Source organism: Helianthus annuus, chromosome 8 (assembly GCF_002127325.2).
Source record: "Helianthus annuus cultivar XRQ/B chromosome 8, HanXRQr2.0-SUNRISE, whole genome shotgun sequence".
Taxonomy (NCBI): Eukaryota; Viridiplantae; Streptophyta; class Magnoliopsida; order Asterales; family Asteraceae; genus Helianthus; species Helianthus annuus.
In genome coordinates this window covers 165,172,129-165,196,794 of record NC_035440.2, presented here as the reverse complement: position 1 = coordinate 165,196,794, position 24,666 = coordinate 165,172,129, and the positions used below count along the sequence as shown (strand labels likewise).

Here is a 24,666-nt window from a genome sequence, read left to right as displayed (position 1 = left end):
TCGATCAACCACTGATTATCCGCAGTCACCTGACCAACGGAAGCCTTCAACCCCTCCTTTTCTTCACGAAAAGCCTGCTGCTGGACAGATAAGGCCTCTCGATCAGCCTTCAATTTCAACAAATTTGCTTCAAAACTTTTCCTCAGGTCACCCATCTCAATGGCATGCATCCTCTTCAGATCATCAACCTCCTTCTTCCACGCTGCCTCCTTCTCTGCAAACCCAGCCACTTCCTTCTTCATCGAGGCTAGGGAGGATTTCATTTTGTCCTTCTTCTTAGAAAAATCCTCATACTCCCGCATCCTTTGGCGAAAGCGTGTAATCCCTTGGGGAAGCATGGCAGCAAGGTTGCAAGTAGTTAAAACCATGCGAGATAACATAAAGTCATCGTCCATCTCAGCAATGGTTTCACGAACAGAGGGAGGAGCAAGATGACTAAGAGCATCCTCACAAACGGCAGCATCCTTGAAGGTATCATCATTCTTCACTTGCCAAGCAGGCACATAAACACCTTCAGGGTCCAACCCTCCAACGTCCCTGCTTGATGATTCTTGAACAGGAGTAACCTTCTTACCTCGAACCTTCTTGCCATGAACAACCAACTCCTTATCTTGTTCAACACCCGCTTCAACCTGATCCTCTGAAACCTCAATATCATCAGTCAAATCCACTGGCTCAGTGGAAGTGGATTGAGGCCCAGCTTTCAGCAAACGACGAGAAGATCGGCGACTTGAAGACTTAGGGGCAGTAGACTTGGTAAAACCCTTAACATTGGCAACATTAGCATAACCCGTGCCCTCAAACCTTTGCTCAGAGGTTCTCACCACAACATTCTCACCCGGAACAGTTGGAGCATCTTCAAAAATAACATCGGACGTATCGTCACTCTTGATGAAGTCCAAAGCAGACATAACTGCCAAAAAACAAACAAAGAAAAATAAGTCACAAACAAAGTAAAGTAAAAAGGCATAAAAGGGGAAAATGCATACCAACGCCATTTCTCATTAACACCGGATCCCGATCGGCTTTAGCCCAAATATTACTAACCCCTAAAAGCACTAACAAATGTTCGGGAAAGGGACGAACCCTCGAAGGGCATCCCTGAATGGCTGAAAGAAAGGCATCGTTCAAATCAGACTCAGAAGGTTCCGGATCATTGAGAACAGCATCCGGACGCCTCCATATCATTTTAAAAGGGATGATAGAATCAAAAACCCAGAAAAATTGATCCTTCCAGGACCCAAGGGTTGTAACCATTGACGAAACAAGGCAAGTATCAACCTTTGTCGCTTCAAAAGTAAACCAATCGCCATTTTTGGCTAAACGAAAAAACCTCCGGAAAAGCAACAGAGATGGATCATAGCCAAGAGCACGACAGAGCACTTCAAAGTGCAAAACCCTAGCCATTCCTTTTGGATGAACTTGCCCAAAAGATACTCGGTAATACTCAAGCAAGTTTAGAACAAAAAGCGAGAAAGGGTAACGAAGATTGGACCATTGAAAATGGCGACAATACAAAGCAATCGAACCTGGAATCGGTTTGTCAATAGAAACATCACAAGAAGGGGCGGTGGGATTAAACTTTTTATCAATACCATATTCAAGGCAAAACAGGTCTACCTCCTCTTGTGTCAACCGAGAAAATGACCTCGCTAAATCCTTAAGGGCACCCATGATCGAAAAAAGTAAAAGTGAAAATGGAGAAGAAAACTAACCTGAGGAAGGAAAAACTGTGAATGATTGAAGGGAAAATGATGAAGTTTTGTAAATGTAAAAATGAATATAAGAGTAAAGTAAGGGTATTAAAGATAAAAATAAAAATCTCTGCCAATCCGCCGCCTGACACATGTCAAATCAACTGTCAAATCGATTAAATTTCAAAATTCAAAAAAGTAACCGCCTCAAACCCTTCAAGCCTCCAAACAACGAACCCTTGAAGCCTTTAAAAGACATGCATAAAAGCCAGAAGTCTTTGAGCATAATGCCCCAAAAACCTCTGACTTGGGGGGCTGACGACGGGGGTAGCCCAAGGACAAATAAAACTATTAATATGCAAAGAGCTTAAAAGGTTGAAAGGTTCATCGGATGAAAAGCTGTATAATGAGGGAATCGAGGAACAGTAACTAGTCATGTCCACCAACTCGTCCCACCAACTCACGCTCACCAACTCACAAAGTCAGAGCAGGTCTGCACAGGCACACCCTATTAACCAGGGGTCCAAAGCCTTCAACCCCAAAAGGGGAAACCCTCCATAAGCAAACAGGTCTCACTAGTATAGTCCATGCCATTTCGAGAAGTGTCTTCCACTATAAGAAGACAGCTCAATAACACTTCAAAGACATTCCGAAAAGCACAGAGATTCCTTAATCTCTTGTCATTTGAGGAGTTCTTGTCACTTCCAAATAACTCTCCATCATATTCATCTCATTCATTCTATTTGCTTTCTTTTCTGGATCCGAGTCAACCTTGGAGAAAGAACTTCAAAGCAAATAACTCAAACATACTAGTGAACCTCCTTCCACGTTTTGCAAACGTGGAGGGACCCCGCGACCTGCGTTAGGCAAAATCAAACCTTTCAGCCCTTTTGCCTGACCAGTCCAGCTACCATCCTTGGTCCCGTATTTGTTGCATCAACAAATCCTATTAACATGTACCTTGCTGAACTCTTATTTTAACCTTGAATTATTTATATGGTGCATCGTTGATGTTGATGATAGCTCGACTCCATTCAACCTATGATCCAGTTTCTCACATCCTGTGAATTCCATTTGGGACATTACTAAATCCCAAAATTTACAATTTATTGTATCAAATACCTTTTTAAAATTGTTTATGAAAAACATAACTCCTTTTCTTAGAAGAGAGTTGTAGTGCGAGATAGAAGAAACCTACACTGTTTAACTTTTTATTAGTGGATCATATATTTGTAAAGTTTTTAACTTTTTTTTTATATAAAATTGTAATATACCTAAAAATTGTTCATATTTTTATAACGTTTTAAATTTCCCTACACATGTGTTACGTTATGTGTATGTAATACTCCTACACTGCTACACATAACTTGAACATATATATATATAAACGAAATTGTTCATATTGTATTTTTTATTTGTGTTTTAAGACATAATTGTATTCCAATGACGTTCTATAGTATAGCGAATTACTATTCTATATTGTCACAAATATCAACTTCTCCAACGGCTGTACCATTTGCCATGTGATCTTCCTCCTGGTAGGCTGCTCTAGTATGGCACTTGTAATGTATGTTGAGTGTGTACTCTAACTTAGCCGAAGTTAGAACTTTTAACGATTATTTTTTCCAATATTATATGTGAAAGGTTATGGTTTAGATCGGGTGTTTTGAACCGAAAATAGAGGTTTAAGAAAGCTTAATGCTAGTTATTTAGAAAAATGGAACGTGTACCATATTAGATTAGGCGCCTTGGAATTAATAACCGAAACTCAAACTTATGAGTGAAATAAAAAAATCATATATCAGCTAAATATTTCCGAAAACATATTTATGAGATTTTTAATTGGGAAATAAAATAAAACGGCTTTGGAACATTTTTAATAATTTAGTGTAATAATCAAAACTCAAACATACCAGTAATGCACAAAATATATATAGTGTTAATGTTAATACTCTTTTCCCCCAACTAACATCACCTCTCTAATTTTCGTATAAAAGATTCATTACATACAAGAGTACATTAAGTCATTAAGCATTCCATTTTACAAAATATGCGTTATTTGAAAGGTTTAGGGTGTTAGGAGTGGTTAAACACTTTGGAGTGGCAAACCAAAAAACCGACCAATCAGAGTGTGCCATGTCAATCAGTCAGAAGTGTTTAAACTTTGCTGAAAAGTGTTGGTAATGGTTTAAACACTTGGTGAAGTGGTAAACTTTAAAAAAAGGAAAAATGTGTGATTGGTTGAGAGAAGACATGGACCCCACCCCACAATACCCCCTCTCTCTCATACACTCCCCCTCTCTCTCTCCTGCTCCCTCTCTCTCTCCTACTCTCCGCATCGTCAACCTCTCCCCGCACCACAACCTTCACCGATCGGCAAACCCACCGGCGGCGGTGTTACCGCGCGGCAAAGGCGGTTTGCCGAGTGGGTTTGCCCCCCGCTCCGAACACCCTTAGTATATATAATTATCTATTATCTATATTTGTCAATATTAAATATATAAAACCCTTCCTCGTTAGTTCTTCTTCACACCCCAACTCGTGCTGGATCGGCTCTCACACCGGAATTGATGACCAGATACCATATTTATTTCCTTTCTTATAATTTCTATCAATCATCTACATGTTTATTTTTAATTATTTAACCCGAATACCATGACACCACTTGACACTAATTTGAATAAAGAAAATTGAAAAACATTTTCCAGAAAATAAACTTTTAAAAAAGACAATGGGACCCTTATTTTTGCAATCATCACATGCATTAACCCCAACATTATTTCCAGATATATAAATTTAAAGCATAAAGACCACAATGACACCAAGAACTCTCTGTATATTTGATCTCCCACATTCTTTTTGGTACCTTTATTCATTATCTTTAAGCCAAATGACAAATATGTCAACCATATCAAATGACTTGTTGGGAAATCTTCTAAACGGTATGGTCAAAACTGTAATTCCAGTAGCTTTCAATAATATCTGAATTTTATGTAAGAAAATAAAATAAATATGTATTGCAATTGATTTTATCAATAATTTATAATGATTGTGAATGTGTAAATGAATATAAAGTCTGAATATTTTCAAAATTTAAAGTGTGCATGTGTGTGTGTGTTTTTTTAATAATTGGGGTAATATATCCGGTTGGTGAGGAGGATGAGTATGTGCCAGATGAATTTTATTTTATGTTTGTAATTGTAATAAGAAATCAAGTGCATCTTTAGGTGAGTTGTTACATTAATGGTTTGATAGGGAAAGAAGCCATACATGTTTGCCACAAGACATGCATCTCTACATGATATTTTATTATCAAATGTGCCCTTTAATTTAAACATTTTTATCTAAGTCAATCTATTGCCATTCTATTTAAATATATGTATATAAAAGAGTGGGTTCGGCCGCTCGTTGTTTGGTTTTGAATAGATATAATATCGAAAAGTAGATAAAGATAAGTGCGTTAGAACAGTGTGTTCGGAATTTTATAAATTAAAAAGACCGGTATTGGTATACCGGTGCCAACATTTTGCGGCCGGTATCGGTTTCATTCGTCATGATACCGATACTATACGACATCGACACTTTATATAACATGATACGAAACCAAAAAGACCTTAAGGGGGAGAAAAAAAAGTTATACACACATGCACATTCAAGTTTTTTAGAAGATATGAATGCATATTACCAGATAAAAACTAAATTTATAAAAAGTCAAATAGGTTAATATTGTATATTATACGCAGTATTGAAAATGAAAGTCAGAAAAAAATAATTACATAAACCTATACATACACAACTTTTGTTGTGAGATGACATTGTAGACGCGTTGCTTTTTGTAAGATACTAGTTTTTGCCCCGCCCGCGTTGCGGGGCAATAAGCCGAATATTTCTCTCTCATAACATGTATGTTTGTACAGAGGGCAAAATTGTAAATTATATTTTGAACTGGATGCGAAATCATAATTTTAAACTGAGAGCAAAATCATAATTTTGAGCTAGGGGGAAAATATAATTTTATTTTGAATTGTGGGCAAAAACGTAATTTTGAGGTGAGGGCAGAATCGTAATTTTGAGCTAGAGGAAAAAACAAAATTTTATTTTAAACTGGGTGCAAAAACGTAATTTTAAACGGAGGGCGAAACCGTAATTTGAAACTGGGAACAAAATTAAAGTGAGTTTTTGAACCGAGAGCAAAAGCGTAACTTTGAGCTAGCGGAAAAATTATAATTTTATTTTAAGCTGGGGCAAAAACATAATTTTAAACAAAGGACGGAAGCGTAATTTTAAACTGTAAATAAAATTAAATTAAAAATAAGTTGGTCCAATAGGGAAGTGCCATGCAAGCTGCGTGGCACTATTCCCCTAATTTAGAAATGTATAACTGAGAGCAAAATCATAATTTTGAGCTATAGGGAAAAATATAATTTTATTTTGAACTGTGGGCAAAAACGTAATTTTGAGGTGATGGCAGAATCGTAATTTTGAGCTAGAGGAAAAAACAAAATTTTATTTTAAACACGGTGCAAGAACGTAATTTTAAACGGAGAGCGAAACCGTAATTTGAAACTGGGAACAAAATTAAAGTGAGTTTTTGAACCGAGGGCAAAAGCATAATTTTTAGCTAGGGATAAAATTATAATTTTATTTTTAGCTAGGGGTAAAAACGTAATTTTAAACGAAGGACGAAACCGTAATTTTAAACCGGAAATAAATTTAAATTAAAAATGAACTGGACCAATAGGGAAGTGCCAGGAAAGCTGCCTGGCACTATTCCCTCAACTTAGAATTGTATATGTAGGAAATTTGTTTACAACTAGAGTTATGTGTTGGCCGGTTTCGGGACGCTAAAATGAACATTTCTTAGTTTAATAACATGTACGCCTTTATGTTAGTTAGGTATACATGCTACTTATAACACGATATCAAAAAAGATACATCAAGTTAACCAATTAAAAAAAACAGTACCATAGTTATGATAAAAAAATAACTAAAACAATGGCAAGCGTGTAATTTAGAGTTGGGGACAAAAGAATAATTTGTCAGGACCAATTAGTAAGTGTTAGGCAACTGTTTGGCACGAATAAAAACAAAATTGACTCAACCAAGTAAAATAAAACACTACCGTGGTTTTGCCCAAAAAAACGATGGCAAGATTGCAATTTTTAGCTGAGGTCAAATCCTAATTTTTTAATGGAGGTAAAATAATATTTTTAACTGAGAGCAAAACCATTTTTTTTATTTTGAATTGGGGGCAAAATCGTAATTTTTTAACTGCTGGCGAAATCGTAATTTTTAGCTTGGGGCAAAACCAAAGTTTTATTTTGAACTAGGGGCCAAATCGTAATTTTAAACTGAGAACCAAATAGTAATTTGGCAGGATTCTAGCTGGGGCAAAACCATAATTTTATTTGAACTTGGGGCAAAAGCGTATTTTTTAACTGAGGGCAAAAGCGTAAATTTAAACAGGGGCAAAACCAAAATTTTATTTTGAACCGGGGACAAAATCGTAATTTTAAACTTAGGATAAAATTGTAATTTGGCAGGACCTATAAATAACAATTATATGAAAAAAAAAACAAAATGGCGCCACTTTTGGCCAACCACATAACACAACTATTCCCGCCAACCAAAGTTTTATTAATTTTAAACTTAGGATAAAATTGTAATTTGGCAGGGCCTATAAATAACAATTATATGAAAAAAAACCAAAGTGGCCGCTACTTTTGGCCAACCACATAACACAACTATTCCCGCCAACCAAAGTTTTATTTTGAAAAGGGGCCGAACTCGTAATTTTAAACTGAGAACCAAATCGTAATTTGGCAGGACTCTAGAAACAAATCAACAGACATTTAGGTGATAAAATGTTGGTACCAATTCCGACAAAACGATTAGACTAATTTATAGAAGAGTAAATTTCAAAGTTCGTCCTTTATGTATGTCTAATATATCAAAGTATGTCCTTTGTCTTTAATAACCTCAGAAAACATCCTTAATGTTTGAAAAACCAATCAAGTTATGTCCTTTACCCTAAACCTTGTTTGTTTTCCCAGTTAAGTCAGGTCACATGTCAAGCACATGAGGGCACTAATGTCATTCTACCTACCAATATATATATACACCCACACATACATACAGAACACACACTCATCTTTCTCTCTGCTCTCTCTCTCTCTCTCCTACCACCACCACACCACCACCACCACCACCGCAAAATCCGGCGTCGCATTTTTCAAAATCCGGTAGTCTGTCAATAACCGCCTCCACTACACCTGCTTCCACGAAGTTTGGGGCAAAACAGTAAATTGATCTACAAAGTCAGTTACAAAACACGCCTTTCGTCTAAGAACGAGGGTTTGGGGCAAACAATACAACCAAGAAATGAGGCAGCGGAGGGAAGGTTTCTGAAGGGGGGTCGCCGCCCTACGCCGCCGATGACTTTCGATTTGCCCCCAAATCGACAACCCTTTTCTCTGTGTGTGTGTATATATAAGAGGACGAGACAGGCTTTGTTTTAGCAAGCCGTTCAAAAAAAAAAAACAGTTTTGGTTCCTGTGATTTAGCCAGAGTCTCGATTTCATCGTTTAAAGAAAGCTATAGAAACGAGCCTAATATGAGGCGGTGATGATGAATTTCTTGTTGTATGAGTAAATCAGCAAAGTTTGAGATGCTCCGTAACTTGGCGGGGCGATTCTCCGACTGTTTTGTGGTAGAAATCTACCATTGATTCAGCTGAGAGAGTTGCAGCCATGGCGGATTTATCCTCTTTGTTCTGATTCTTTACAGATCTGAGCCTCTTTTATACTCTTTATTGTTGGGTTTTTGGTTCATGTGTGTAGTTGGGTTTTGTTGGAGTAAAGTTGTTTTGTATTTACAGAAATGGGGGAGATGGAGGTGGGTCTTGAATTTAATGGAGTGTATGAGAAAGACTTATCCTGATTTGGGTTTTTGATTTTGTGTGTGGTTTTGTTTAGATATGAATTGGCTGAGGAGTGTGCAGATGATGATGAAATAAAGGTCTGCGTTCAAAGAGAGAGAGAGAGAGAGAGAGAGGAAGATCTGAATTTTTTATAATTTTTTTAGTATTTAGGGTAAAATGACCAATATACCCTCATGTGCTTCACATGTGACCTGACTTAACTGGGAAAACAAACAAGGTTTAGGGTAAAGGACATAACTTGATTGGTTTTTCAAACATTAAGGATGTTTTCTGAGGTTATTAAAGACAAAGGACATACTTTGATATATTAGACATACATAAAGGACGAACTTTGAAATTTACTCTTTATAGAAAGTTATAAATATTTAAATTAACCATTTTAATGTATAAGGGATATTATCCTACATATACAAAAAGAAGTTGAGGGAATAGTGCCAGGCACCTTGTCTGGCACTTCCCTATTGGACCACCCCATATTTAATTTAATTTTATTTCTAGCTTAAAATTACGGTTTCGTCCTTTATTTAAAATTACGTTTTCGCCCCTAATTCAAAATAAATTTATATTTTTGCCCTGGCTCAAAATTTATGCTTTTGCTCTCAATTCAAAAACCCATTTCTAAATCTATTTGTAGTTTAAATTTACGGTTTCGCCCTCCGTCTAAAATTACGCTTTTGCCCCCTTCAAAATAAAAATATGTTTTTGCCCCTAGCTCAAAATTACGATTTTGCCCCCAACTCAAATTCACGTTTTTGCCCACAGTTCAAATCAAAATTATGTTTTCTCCCATAGCTCAAAATTATGATTTTGCCCTCAGTTTAAAATTATGATTTCGCCCCCAGTTCAAAATATTTTTACGATTTTGTCCTCTGTTCAAAATTATGATTTTGCTCTCATTTCAAAAATTACGATTTCTCTCCGGTTAAAAATTATGATCTTGCCATAGTTTTACTTCTTCTTTTTTTTTTTTTTGCAAAACTATAGTACTGTTTTATTTTGCTTGGTTGACTCAATGTAACTTTTATTGTTTCAAGCAGTTGTCTAACACTTGCTCATTGGTCCTGACAAATTCGTATTTTACCCCCAGCTAAAAATTACAGACCTGTTATTGTTTTAATTTTTTAACAAAACTATGGTAGTGTTTTCGTTTAATTGGTTGTCTCGATGTATTTTTTTAGATCGTGTTATAAGTAGTATTTATAAGTAACCTAAATACATGCATACATGTTATGAAACTAAGAAATATTTGATTTAACGCCCCGCAACGCGAGCGGGCATGGGTGTAATGTTTATTCCTCCAGACATGCCTGTTACATGCTCATTTGTCCTGAAAAATTACAATTTTGCTCCCAGTTTTAAATTATAGTCTTTCTATCGTTTTAGTTTTTTTTAGTAAAAGTATGGTAGTGTTTTTGTTTTAATTGGTTGACTCGGTTTATTTTTTTTTGAGATCGTGTTATGAGTAGTATGTATAAGTAACCGAAACACAGAAATACATGTTATGAGAGAGAAGTATTCGGCTTATTGCCCCGCGGGGCAAAAACTAGTTGATAATAAAATGAACTCTTTTAGTTAATTTGAAGATATTTTATATGAATTTAATAGATTATTTTTATATATCTGTCACACCCCCAAATTTCACAAGCGGAGTATCACCGCAGGAGGCGTGACTGACCAGGATCCAGCCACCAATCATATTGAACAGTGTATAATAATAAAGATAAAACCAACCACAATATAATTGGTGTTCAAAACAAGTTATTCAAGTTTTAGTTATCAGCGGAAGCATAAAGTGTAAAGCCAAAACATAAGTTTTTAAAGTTCAAATATTTAACATGGAACTCAATAGTCCATGTCCCACAACGACTCCTCCTTCACGTGCAAGCTCCATAAAAGTACCTAACGACCTGCAAGGCATATAATAACGAGTCAACAACAAAGTTGAGCGAGTTCACAGTTGGTTGTCCATTTTAAAGTTGTTCCAAAAACCATAAGTTCTTTCGTAAACCATGTGTTAACCAATTCCTTGTTTCCCAAACCATAACCAGTGGGGGCTTCCCATGTTAACCACTAGACCCGTTACCATATCGACAACTGACTGAGAAAGTTGTGCCCTACATCAATGTCTATCATCATTGACTAAGTGCCCAGATCCATTAGTACACGCCCGTCCTCATGGCACGGTGTGAGGCTTGTCAACCCTAATAGCGCTATTAACTAATGACCTGCTCGCCATTGGCCCGACGATTAAGTCGATATAAAAATGAGGGACTTCATGATAGAGTTTTGTCTAGTAAGTTATATGTTGTCATCCTTACTATGGAGGAATGGAGGTACGTAATCTACCCAAGGAGAATACACAGGTTTAATGTTGTCATCTTTCCCATGGAGGATGGAGGTACATATTCTACCCAAGGAGAATAAGCAGGTTCCGTTTTATTTTCTTAACCCATTCCCAAACCACCGGGAATCCCATGCCTTACAGAAAGTGTGAACTCACCTTAGGTTAACTCGGCAGATACACGATAAGGTCACTTGAGCTATATGTGGTCAACCACGTCCTAACATGGTTACCATACAAGTCAGGTCTTGGTTCAAGTAGTGCACATAAGTTTTACACATAAACTAACAGGTTACAACACGTAATGATCATGGCAAACCGATTCAACACGTTAACAGTCAAGTACATATCATATCCGAACTTGTGCGACTCAGCTGATTGGGCTCGCACAAGTTCAATAGTCCAACAGTCTTGTGCGCTTCACTAATTGAAGCCCAATGGTACCCGGCCCAATACTGTGGTGCGTCCAGCACAACCTTGTGCGACTCACAACGGGTTGTGCGATCCAAAACATACCCGGCCCAAAATCATAAGTAACCCAACATGTATACGACCCCAAACAAATAACAGAAATCAACTTGTGCGATCCATTTAGTCTTGTGCGATTGGATTTTGGGCTAATCGGCCCAATAGCTTAAACAGTTATGCGGCCCAACATCTTGTGTGATCAGCACAACCTTGTGCGATTCACAAGATGTTGTGCGACTAGGCTTTAAGTAGTTGTACAGTGTTCCTAACCAGTTGTACTGTCACACCCTGGCTTTTGCGGAAGCGTGGGTTTATTTAGTGTGACTTCTTAATACCATAGCAACAATCATAACAATGCTACATGATAAAAACACAAGATGTTCATCCATTCATTAAGTTTAAAAATGCTACAACATCATTGTTCTAAAACGTCGATACCAAATAGGGTTACAGACCATAACATACTTATTTGAAAAGAGTTCATAAGACTCAGCAAAAGGCTTTAAATAAGACGTGGTTTAAAGACATGTGACCCGTCCACGTAAGGGTTACACCTCCTAAACCTACTACCCTGGATGACATCTTTATTTAGTACGCAGCTTGACACATCTGCAGACACTTTCCAGACCCGATCAGTTTCCTGAAATACATGTAGTTTGAAAAATCAACAAAAAGTTGAGCGAGTTCATGTGTATGTGAGTATGTATAAACCTTTGTAAACGATGTATGTATGTATGCCCCAGTATGATGGCAAACAAGGAAAAAATCACCAATGGTTTGCAAGGCCACTGATATGTGTGACGGTATAGGAAGACTCAAACCTAGCAAAGTTGTATCGGGCTCCCGGCTGGAAGACATAGTTCACCACTATGAGCCGCCCCGGCCTCATGGGTGTGGGCTCGCTACACCCAAATAGATCTATCACTCATGCACCTCGGTCGTACAACGAGGATTGATGGTCCCAAGTATCTGCTTACCCTATCACATGATCTATGGTTCTTTCCTAGGCTAATCATACCAATAGTATTGTAAGTATCCCTTTGTAACATGTATTTCACCCCCGAAGTAAGTAAACAAAACAGTTTAAGGAAAAGGGGGACATGAACTCACAGTATTGCGTCTCCTGTGCTCGTACTCACACCTTGTCAGCTACACGATAACCTACACCGTACTAATGTCTATTAGACGAACGGGTCGTGCCTTGCTTTCGTATTTACGGGTTTGAGTTACGTTACTTTGATATTATTCCAAGTTATAACTTCTTGTTAAAATAATAATAATTCTTTTAACTTAAGTGTTGTTTTTAGGGTTTTGGAATAATAGTTAGACAACTATTTCGAAATAATAAAAATTTAAGCCTTTTTTTAACTTGTTTTTATGTAAATTAAATATCTTTCTAAAATAGTAAAATGTAAATGAACAAAAAACGAGTTAAAAATGGCCTAATTTTTTTTAAATGAAAGATATTTATTATTATTATTATTATTATTATTATTATCAATAACATATATCCAAAATTCAAAACGAGTAAGGTTTACATTATTTAAAACTAGTAAGAAATTTAATTTACATAAAACTATATAGCTAGTAGATTTTATTTAAAAAATCTATTTAAAAAAATACTGGTGTAACAAGTAGATTTTACATTAAATAAGAAATTTAATAAAAATATGAAAATAAAAAAAAATAAATAGACTTTATGTTAATTAAGAGATATAATAAAAAGATGAAAATAAAAAAAATAAATAGATTTTGTAAAATTGATTTAAACTTAAATAAAATTAGGTGTTAGTACCCAAATGTGTTACATTGATAAACTTAAAAAAATGCAAGGGTATTTTAGTCACTAATTAACTAATTTTGGTGTTAGTACCCAAAGGTGTTACAAAATTGAAATCATAGAACCTAAATCTGTTAAAATAAAAAGTTAGTACCCAAAGGCGAAATTAGATATAAACCACAGGACCCATTTGAGCAATTAACTCTAAAATATATATTCTAAATATATATTTATCCGCTTTTATTTACGAAAACCCACCTCTGACACTTTGAAATTTCGTAACAAAACTTATGGCGAAGTTTACTTCCGAAAAACAACGTTAAACACATTTGTAAACATTTGTTAAAATAATTTCTAAGTCTTGCGATTTTTAGAAAATTTCGCCAGAGTTTCCCCTAAAAACGGAGGTGTCCATGCTATTAAGCATATCATTTTCTTTTCAAAATCAATCAACAATCAATCCTTAAACAATTTTACATTTCCAAGAGCAAAAACTATATGTGTTACATATTAATCATAAACTTGATACATCTCGAAAACGCGTAGTAACTTGGTAAAGCTTTTAGTGGACTTAGTTACCTTTCAAGGTGCATTTATCTCTTTAAAAATCATTTTCTTGAAAGTGTTTAGTGTTTACAACTTGTAAATAATTTTTTACAAAAATTAATCTTTTGAACTCTTCTTGTAAAAAAAATGTTTTCACACTTGTTTTAGTTCTAAAAATGGTGTAAGTGTATGTAAAGTCATGATTTTCCAAAAATCGATTCTCTAACTTGGTTTATTTAGAAAAGTCTTTTGTAAAACTTGGATCTACATGATCATCAACTGATATTCGCTAATTTACACATATTTTAGTCCCCCGTTTTACCCCTATTTTATGCGTTTTCGGCCGTAAAACCGTCATTCGGATACTTAATTATCTACGCTTTTGTTTACAGGCCTAAACAACATACCAGACAAGATGATAGCAAAAACGAGGACTTTCCGGACAAAACGACGAAGCTGCGAACCTTCTGTTAGAAAAACTGACCTGGGCGTGTGGCACGGTCGTGCGACCTGATGCACGGCCGTGCATCTCCGATAAACCAAGAAAGGCCCGGCAGTGAACGAGGGTGCAACTCCGCGTGCAGGGCATTGAAGGCCAACCCGGAAACGGACGGTCGTTCCAGATCTTGCACCCCGTGCGGATCCGATGATCAAGCCAACCTCGGAACTGAACGACCAGTGCGACTAGGCGTGCAACAACAACCCAGAAATGAACGACCGTGCCATATGGAGAACGGTCGTGCGATATCGAATCTGGTCAACGATCTGCTGATGTCATGCAGTATGGTGGACCACCACCGATAATTGCTTAAAGTGCACGGTCGTGCCACAAGAAGAAGGACCGTGCGACATCGAAAAAATATAAAAACAGAACAGAAACATTCTGTTAGAAACTCTGGAATTTTGGAGAGCTTTGCAGGCGATTTTGAGGCTCCGAAGGCTTCTGCAGTCACCCGGATTCAAGCCACATTGCCCGGTTTAGCTCGTTTACTATCCGGATTCTTAATCTTGTGCTTGTTTATGGTTTGGATTTCTAATCTTTCCATAATTTTGTCAATGTTTCAAGCATTTAGATTAATATTTATGTACTATTGTAGCCTTTGGGCAAAAACACAACAATCCCTTGCTTGATTATAACCATTAGTATGTTAATCTTTGTTTGTAATGACATTTTGAAGTATTTTCTATGATTATCTTTGATGATTAGTTTGCAACCTTGTTATTGATATTGATTTCTTGATTATAAGTAATTGTGTTGGATGATTGGTACTTGGTTAGTTAAGATAGTTGAAAAATGAAGCTTAATTAATCATGTATTAGTAAACTTTTAATTTGGTTAACTAGTTTAACTTGGTTAAAATGTGGGCACCATGATACTAGAAATGGTTAGTGGTTTAATAAAATGTAATTATTGTTAATCAATAAAGCTTGCCTTCACGAAAGGACTCTAACGGGTTAGATGGTGTTGTTATGAATTCTTGCCATGATTTGTTAGCTTAGTTAGTAGTTTCGGCCAAAATTGCTATCTTGGTGAATTTATATGCAAGATTTGTAAAATGAACTCGGTTGTGATTTAATCTAGTTTATGCTTGTCTCGGTGGTTGCATTGTGTTTATCGGTGTCGCTTTCCTTGATTAAGTGAGGTTAGAAAACTCCTAACGGATGACTAACTTATTTTTAGGAGATTTTCATAGACATTTATCAATTGCACGTTAAAGAACAATTTTAGGTGGTTAAAGTGTGTTTATCGTTTTAACTTTCCGAATGATTGTCATGTTAGGATTCCCGAAAGGGATACTAATTGTCTCAAAATGGAAATTAACCGAATACTTTTAGTGCCAAAACTAACTTAGTTGACATGCTTTGGTTGTGTATTAAGCAAGGCTATTTATATATAATCTACTATGTTTTATAAGTATTTATTTATGCTTACTTTAGTTTAATTAAAACCAAAAACAACTTATGTTTTTACCGGTAATTTAGTGACAAAGGTCTAGTATCATTTCTCCGCCCATTTCCGTGGATCGATACTTGGTTCTTACCGATACTTTACTACATATATGACGGGGTACACTTGCCTCTTTCGTGTGTGTTTTGATGTAAAGGTACTAATCACTTTTATAAATTTAAAACCAAATCGTGTGTAATTTCATTGTAAAAATATGTGTAGTCACGCACACGTCATCAACTTACTTTGTTCACTTATATTTCAAGAAAATCGTTTTCTATCAAGTTCATGCTTAGACTTAGAAGATGATTATTCTATGTATCATATAATCACCTTCTAGTCTTGTTAAATCATATTTCTAAACATCATTTAACAAGATCCATATGGTGATTAACACCACATAACCAAGAATCAATAAGAAACCAACAATATATTCATAACAACATCCTACTATAACGTTTCATCATGTAATCTTCATGTAAAGCTTTATGCTCATGTTTTTAGTTCTTGTTCTTTAGTGTCTTAGATATACTTATCATACTACATATTTTAATCCATAAAAATAAGATGAACAAGAGTTAAATAAGAACTTACTACTAGCACAAAGGCTAGGGAAGATCTCTAGTGCAAAGATGATGAAAATGATGATGAAAAGTGGTGAAAGAAAGCAAATTAAATAGGATTCTCCAAGACCTTCAAGCTCCAAACTCCATGTATCGCCTTCTAGTGCTTGAACAAGCTTGAAAATGGAAGAAGATGGTTGTGATATGGTGGTGATGGTGGCGGTTGTGGTGAGCCGAGAGGAAGAGGGAGAGAGTGAGGGGTGATGGTGTGAAGATTGTGAAGTTATGTTGTAAGGATGCACCATACTTATAATCCTTCTTCTCATATTTTGTCCATCTCAACAAGTAATGATCTAATATAAAATTAGAATTAAATCTAGGAGGTAAGATATGGAGTAAGGTGGTGATGTTTGGTGGGTCCTCTTGTGACCGAAATCGGGTATGGGGGGGGGGGGGTTAGATGTAAAAGTTTGATGGTAGATGGTAAATACTAGTTAATTTCCAAGTATATACTTACATATGTTAGTTAGTTGATATCTAGGGGGTGTTATGGTGTACGGGGATCATGACTAGCCAAGAAATAATAAAACAATGTGTTTGGCAAAATTTTAGTGTTCCGGGTAATGTCCAGTTGTTCGGTTAGGTGTCGTTCTGTTAAAGTGTTTAATTATACCGTAAGGTGTCTTTTATGTGTCTTTTTGTGTCACATTTAATTCCCGACACTTAGGAAAGCATACAGGACCATTCTGTCATATTTTTGCACCTTACTAGCATGTTAAATGCTGAATTTTTGATATATAATGCAGAATTCTGCATTATTACTGGGTTTTAGGCACTTCCTGGTACTTTTACTATCACCTAGTGACGCAGTTTTATGGTCCTTACTTCCCTACACTCCATACTAGTGTAACATCCTGTCTCTGGCTCATACTGGCCTCAAAAACATTGTCTGTCTATGTGCTGACATTGTCAGCATGTTTCTGAATTATCCGTTCAGTGTGCTAACTGTGCTTTGTGCATCAAATTTGTCACTAAAGTTTGTGTGTAATAAATGGTGTGACAGTATGAGATATGATGCATATGTATGTATGTAACAGAAATCAGAAAGCGGTTTACGTCATCAGTTGTAATCAAGCATAGTCATTAAGCACGTAACTAAATTAATTAGTTGTATGGATACCTGTAATTATGAGGGTTGTCACATTCTCCCCCCGTTAAGAAAATTTCGTCCCAAAATTTTGGTTCTGCTACTAGATGCGGGGGTCTTGGGAAATAAATGTGGGTATTTTTCCTTCATACGATCCTCACGCTCCCACGTGAACTCTGGGCCATGTCGTGCATTCCATCGAACCTTGACAAGCTTGACACTACTCCGGCGTGTTTTGTTAACCTTCCAATCAGTAACCTCAACGGGTTCTTCAGTAAAGTGGAGTGTGTCGTCGATATGAATTTCGTCGGCATGAATGACCACTGTCTCTTGAGTTGGACTCTTTTTCAAATTGGATACATGAAATGTATCGTGAATGCCATTTAGTTCTGCAGGTAAATCCAACTTGTAGGCTACGAGACCAATCCTTTCCAAGATTTTAAATGGACCAATGTATCTGGGATTCAATTTCCCACGCTTCCCGAAGCGTGCCACACCCTTCCAGGGTGAAACTTTCAACAAAACCATGTCTCCCACCTCAAATTCCAGAGGTTTCCTTCTTCGGTTCGTATAACACTTCTGACGATCACGAGCCGCTTTGATGCGTTCTCGGATCTGGAAAATCTTTTCCGTTGTCTCTTGAACCAAATCCGGGCCAACTAACTGTCTATCTCCCGTGTCGGCCTAACAAACCGGTGATCGACACTTGCGTCCATAGAGAGCTTCGAACGATGCGGCTTGGATGCTTGCATGATAACTGTTATTGTATGAAAATTCAACCAATGGTAGGTGAGTGTCCCAGCTCCTACCTAAATCCATTACATAAGCTCGCAACATGTCTTCTAGTGTTTGAATCGTTCGTTCGCTCTATCCGTTTGTCTGTGGATGAAAAGCAGTACTCAGATTCAACTGAGAACCAAAAGCTTCTTGAAAGGATTGCCAAATCCTTGACAAGAATCTCCCATCTCTATCAGAGATAATTGAGAGAGGCAGTCCATGATGAGCAACAATCTCTCTCAAGTATATCTCAGCAAGTTTGCTCGTGTTGTCTTTTTCCTTGATGGGAAAAAAGTGCGCAAATTTCATTAAACGGTCCACTATTACCCAAATCGTATCATGGCCCTTGGGCGTCCTTGGTAATTTCGTTATAAAGTCTATCGAAATCTGTTCTCATTTCCATTGGGGTATTTAAGGTTGTTGTAAAAGACCTGAAGGTTTCTGGTATTCAGCCTTTACCTTGGCACAAGTTAAACATTTGCCAACATATATCGCAACATCGCCTTTCATCCTTGGCCACCAATAAAAATCCTTTAGATCTTGGTACATTGTATCCGCTCCCGGGTGGATCGAGTAACGTGACTTGTGAGCTTCATCAAAAATAACATTTCTCAAACTACCAAACATAGGAACCCAAATTCGTTTCATGAAGCACAACGTTCCTTCCACGTTTGGTACCAAATGCTTCTCCATCCCACGAAGGTATTCATTCTCAATATTTCTTTCCTTGAGAGCTTCTCTCTTCGCGGCACGAATGCTCAATGAGAGGTCCGTTTGAACAATCATTTCCAAAGCCCTAACCCTTATGGGCTTGATTCTTTCCTTCTGAATCAGGGCATCGGCGACCACATTCGCCTTCCCTGGATGATACTTGATTTCACAATCGTAGTCGTTCAATAGTTCAACCCAACGTCTCTGCCTCATGTTAAGCTCTTTTTGATCAAAAATATGTTGTAGGCTCTTGTGATCAGAGTAGATCGTGCAGCGCGTGCCATATAAATAATGTCGCCAGATTTTCAAAGCAAACACCACTGCACCCAATTCCAAATCATGGGTGGTGTAATATTTCTCGTGGACCTTTAGCTGACAAGAAGCATATGCTATAACCTTCTGTCGCTGCATCAGCACGCAGCCTAAACCCTGACACGAGGTGTCGCAATATACCACGAAGTCGTCCGTGTCTTCGGGTAGAGATAAGATCGGTGCGTCGCAAAGTTTGTACTTCAACAATTGAAATGCTTCTTCTTGCTTGTCTCCCCAATCAAACTTCTTGTCTTTCTACGTAAGGAAGGTCAAAGGTTGAGCGATTTTCGAGAAATCCTCAATGAACCTGCGATAATACCCAGCCAAACCTAAGAATTGTCGAATCTCGGTTGACGTCTTTGGAGTTTCCCAGTTCTTGATCGCCTCGATCTTTGTGGGATCCACATGAATTCCATTTCCGTTAACCACATAACCAAGAAACTGAACCTCGCGTAACCAGAACTCGCACTTCGAGAACTTCGCGTACAACTTCTCCTTCTTAAGCAGCTCCAAAATAGCTCTTAAGTGTTGTCCATGCTCGTCCTTCGTCTTCGAGTAGATCAAAATGTCATCAATAAACACAATCACAAACTTATCGAGGTACGGCTTACAAAATCTGTTAATCAAATCCATAAATACAGCTAGCGCGTTTCTCAGACCAAACGGCATAACCAGGAACTCGTAATGTCCATATCAAGTCCTAAAGGCTGTCTTTGGAATACTTTCCTCTTGTATCCTTAACTGGTGATAACCTGAACGCAGGTCGATCTTTGAGTAAAAACTTGAACCTTGCAATTGATCGAATAGGTCGTCAATCCTTGGCAGAGGGTATCTATTCTTGATCTACAACTTGTTTAGCTCCCGGTAGTTGATACACATGCGAAACTACCATCTTTCTTCTTAACAAACAAAACTGGAGCTCCCAAGGTGAGAAGCTTGGTCTGATAAATCCTTTGTCTAATAACTCCTGGAGTTACGTTGACAGCTCTTGCATCTCTGAAGGGGCAAGTCGATAGGGTGCCTTAGCTACAGGCGCGACGCCTGGAACTAAGTCAATATGAAACTCGACTTGTCTTTGTGGCGGCAATCCTGGAAAGTCTTCTGGAAAGACTTCAGGATACTCCTTCACAACTGGGATATCTTCTAACTTCGGTTCAGTGGCTTCTTTATCTACGATGTGTGCCAAGAAGGCAGCACATCCCTTCAGTAAACACTTTCGAGCTTTCAAGCAGCTGATGATTCTCAGGGGCGTATCGCGTTTCTCTCCGTGTACCACAATCGTTTCTCCATCCGTCATTGGGATGTGAATGGTCTTCTCGTGACATACAATTTCGGCTCTGTTGCCTGACAACCAATCAATCCCTACTACCACGTCGAAGCTTCCCAACTCGACTGGCAGTAGATCCAGTGCAAACTCGCGTTCTCCCAGCTCTATCACATTTCCCATATCTGCACCGTCCCAACAAGTTTCAACAAAACTAGTACTAACCCAACAAGTTTCTTTCGAGTGGCCCATTCTTCCACAAGATTCACATTTCCCAGATCTGCACCGTCCCTCATGATGCAATTGACAAGCGTTACACTTGGGCAAGGTGCCCATATACCCTTTTCCTTTGGCCTTGGTCGGTGCACTTGTCTCACCCTTCTTATTCGAACTGCTGGTACCTTGTTTAAAGTTGGAGAACTTCCGTTTATTCTCTCCTGAAGATTCAACATGAGTCTCCTTCTTTTTCGGTTCAGAAATTGAAAACTTGTTCAATCAGATGGCTTCCTCAGTAAGTGCCACGCTGAGATCAATTGCCTCGGTAATTGTCGGCGGCTTGGACGTTGTTACCATGCTCATGATCTGGGGTGCCAACCCCCAGATGAAACGCTCAATACGTTTAAATTCAGGATCAACCATATACGACACAACGCGCGACAAGTCGTGGAACCTTTGCACATATTTAGCAATTTTAGGGCCGTCCATTTTTAGGTGCCAGAACTCAGTTTCTAGCTTCTGTATTTCAGCCCGAGAACAGTATTTCTTCCTCATGAGCTCCTTCTGCTCAGCCCATGTTAATGCATACGCCGCCGCCTCTCCCAAGGTTTGAACTTGTGGGTTCCACTAGGATAAAGCACCATCAAGAAAGAGTCCTGAGACGTAAGTAACTTGGTTTTCAGGAGCACACTTGCTCATCCTTATTACTGAATCCGTCTTTTCGGTCCACCTGACGAAAGCAACAGTACCCCCAGTGCCGTCGAAATTTAAGGGCTTACAATCCAGAAATTGTTTGTAGGTATAACCTGTACAGGCAATATCATTAACAATAAGCATTAGTGGATGTGTAAGAAGTATTCAAATGTAACGTAATGCGTCTCAAGCGACTTGACATTACCATTGGGTGGGTTGTTGTTGTTTCTTGAGGAACCTTCGCTAGTCTCTGTGCGGGAGGCCTCATAGTCAGCTATCGCCTTTGAAATACGTTCCTGCAGTTCTGCCTCGGTAGTAGGCAAACGTGTGTCTCGATGTGGAGGCATCTTCTAAAAGAAGATCATATTGGTCAGGTCATAGTAAGTACGGTAAGTAAGTAATATGCGTACGTAATAACATCCATCAACTCAATAACACATAACATCTCATGTCATAATCATAAACAAATAAATCAACAATGCATGTAATGAGAATACTGCGATTGAGTTATCATAAAATCAAGACCACAAATACAGTGTCTACAAGTTTTACAAAGATATCATACATCCCAAAAAAGACTAAGGGTCACATTGCCCTTGTCTGAACAGTCTAGCCATATACAACAACCAAAATCAAACATCAAGGTCATAATGTCATCCTGTGGTCTTCAAAAATGGTGTACAGTCTGGCTCAATCGCTGCCTTCTCATCAAAAGTAGTGCTACCTGTAACAGACCAAAAGTCCTCAAGCTGATGGTGGGGGAGGAGGAGGGAAAAAAAGCAACCGGCGCATACGCACCTAATCCTCCTCAAGTGTGTGGACAACGCGCAGCAGGTAAGCAATCTGCTGCTTCGGAGTGAGGAAGCGGACATCAGAATCCGGGCGTAGTGGAAGATGAGCTGGTGGTGTAGCAAAAGGAGACTGAAAATGACATGGGGGAGGACGCAGAATCCTCTCCAGCTCCTGGACTCGTCGGCTCAACGCATCCTGCTGTAACTGCAGGGATATAAGTATGTCCTCCATGGTATATCCGACATGGAAATGGTGATACGGGTCTGATAAAGGCATGACATTGGGCGATGACACAAAAATGGCTCGCCCGATGATACAAAGGGAGATGTAGTGTGTGCAGCCGAAGTAAAAGAGGGCATAGATGGAAAAGCTACTACCGTGTGTGGCCCAGTAGAAGGTCCTTCCCCTGGACGGGGAGGGGGTATGTCCTGTAGAAAGGTGATGGGTAAGTCTGTGCGGTGGACATCAGGTACGTGCGGGTGGAACTGGGGAATATCAAAAGGTGCAAATACAGGTGCAGCAGGTGGTGTGACAGGGAGAACAAACGGAGGATAGTCATCATCATCCTCAATGCACCCATTAAGGGTGTCAGCATATCTGGGATCAATATGTATGGCAAAAGGTGCATGGTCGACAACAGGTGGTGCAAGAACGGGTGCATCAGCAATAGGAATATCAGAAACCGGTGGTACGATGACTGATGCACCAACGACGTGTGGTGCCACGACTGGTGGATCAACGTGGTCAGGCTCTGGTAGAGGATCAGGTAAAAGAGCAACGACTGGAACATCGATAGGGTCGTGTGCAATGACAGGCTCTGGACCAACTGGAGCAGGCTCACCTGGTACAAACTCGACCTCCGGCTCCGGGCCAAAGTCCTGGGGGACAACAGGTGCAGCAGACATCGCCATGTCTGAGTCTGCGTCGGGAGAATAGTGTTGCACACCCCGGTCATGAAAAGAAGTGGATGCCACATACTCAAACGAGTATGGACCAGACAAATCAGAAGGAGCCTCCTCCACAGGAGCCTCAGCAATAGGAACTACAGGGTCGTCAACCGGAATACCGTCCTCCACAGGGCCCCCACCATCCTTGTCACCCTCCGGGAGACCCTCTATGAAAAGTTTGACATCGTCATCTGATAAGGCATCGAGAGGTAAACCCTCTAAGGGAAACGCAGCGAGGGGGATAGGAGCAGGGATCAGAACGAGAGGTAGATCCCCGTCGAAAGGACCATCAGCTAAAGGTGCATCGTCCGGCTGGGCAAATGGCTGGAAGTCGTCCTCATCAGTGCTCGTAGTATCCGACGTATAAACCTCGCTCTCAGATAGAATCTCGTCGTCCGATACAATCGCCATAGGATCCAGCGTGTCTGATACTCCAGTATCGGAAGAAGAAGACATAGTGTCTATAACACAACCACACATATGCACATATATCAACATGAAATCAAATAAACGTGTAAGTCACAATAATGTATGCAAGTAATCATCCTAGTCTTCCCCAGACTTTCCCTCCCAGTCTCTCAGACTGAACTCCCTAGCCTCTCAGACTAACTCCCTGGTCTCTAAGACCAACTCCCAGTCTCTAAGACTAATCCCCTGGTCTCTAAGACCAACTCCCTGGTCTCTAAGACCAAACCTCCCAGTCTCTAAGACTAAATTCTCCCCAATCTCTAAGATTGAACCCCTCAGTCTCTAAGACTGAACCTCCCCAGCCTCTAAGGCTGAACTCCCTCAGTCTCTAAGACTGAATATAAATTTTGAAATGTGTATTTATGCCTTTTTGTTCGTAAAAAACGTTTGTGTCACACCCCGATTTCCACGTGTCTCACCGGTGGGCCCGGTGGGGGATTACCGTGACGATGTTGGCAACAATATAGTCAAACCACACAATTATATAAATGCACAGCGGAAGCTTAAAGATAAATATATACTTCAACCTCTGGTTGTAATATCAAATGTATTACAGAAGTCGAATGTATCCACAGCGGATCAAAAATAATAAAATATTGTTCATTCAGATACGGCATCGAGTTTGCGAGACTATTCGTGATGCTTAGGAAGCTAATACCAGCCAATTTCGTATAGTACCTGCACTTAATCTTTTTGGGGAAAAATACGTCAGTTTACACTGGTAAATACATTCAACTGACACATTTGAAAATGTTTATTAAAATTGATTTGAATGCACAAGGCACAAACTCTTTTATAACTTGGGAAAATTATTAAAATCTTGTGAACGTTTTACATGTTCTTTTATGCGTTCAGTAGCCCGGGTCGTGCCGGGTTAAAGATTTATAGACACACCACATTGCGTAAAACCGTAGTATAAAAACCAACGGCTACGTCTTTTAATTTAATGTCGACAATATATACCGGGTGTACGCCTACACCGGGATGCCGATGGTCGTGGCCATTTCGTAAAATGATGCCAAGGATATCCGGGACAACGGTCATTAAACCCCCCAAAGG

General features: G+C 38.7%; 1 protein-coding gene across 1 annotated transcript; it reads right to left on the bottom strand.

Moving 5' to 3' along the window:
• Positions 1 to 21,334: 21,334 nt before the first annotated feature.
• On the bottom strand, positions 21,335 to 23,595 carry LOC110870702 (SH3 domain-containing protein C23A1.17-like). Its single transcript, XM_022119878.1, has 3 exons — positions 22,666 to 23,595; positions 21,606 to 21,750; positions 21,335 to 21,513 (listed from the first exon to the last, which is right to left on the bottom strand). Exons 1-3 carry the CDS (start codon positions 23,593 to 23,595, stop codon positions 21,335 to 21,337), a joined length of 1,254 nt encoding a protein of 417 aa, XP_021975570.1.
• Between the last annotated feature and the right edge of the window lie 1,071 nt (positions 23,596 to 24,666).

Coding starts and splice junctions, on each gene's coding strand:
- LOC110870702 (XM_022119878.1), bottom strand. CDS start 23,595: ATGTCTTCTTCTTCCGATACTGGAGTATCAGACACGCTGGATCCTATG. Junction 21,751..22,665: donor TTCCCCAGTTCCACCCGCAC/GTACCTGATGTC, acceptor ATCTTCTTTTAG/AAGATGCCTCCACATCGAGA. Junction 21,514..21,605: donor CAACAACAACCCACCCAATG/GTAATGTCAAGT, acceptor TTGCCTGTACAG/GTTATACCTACAAACAATTT.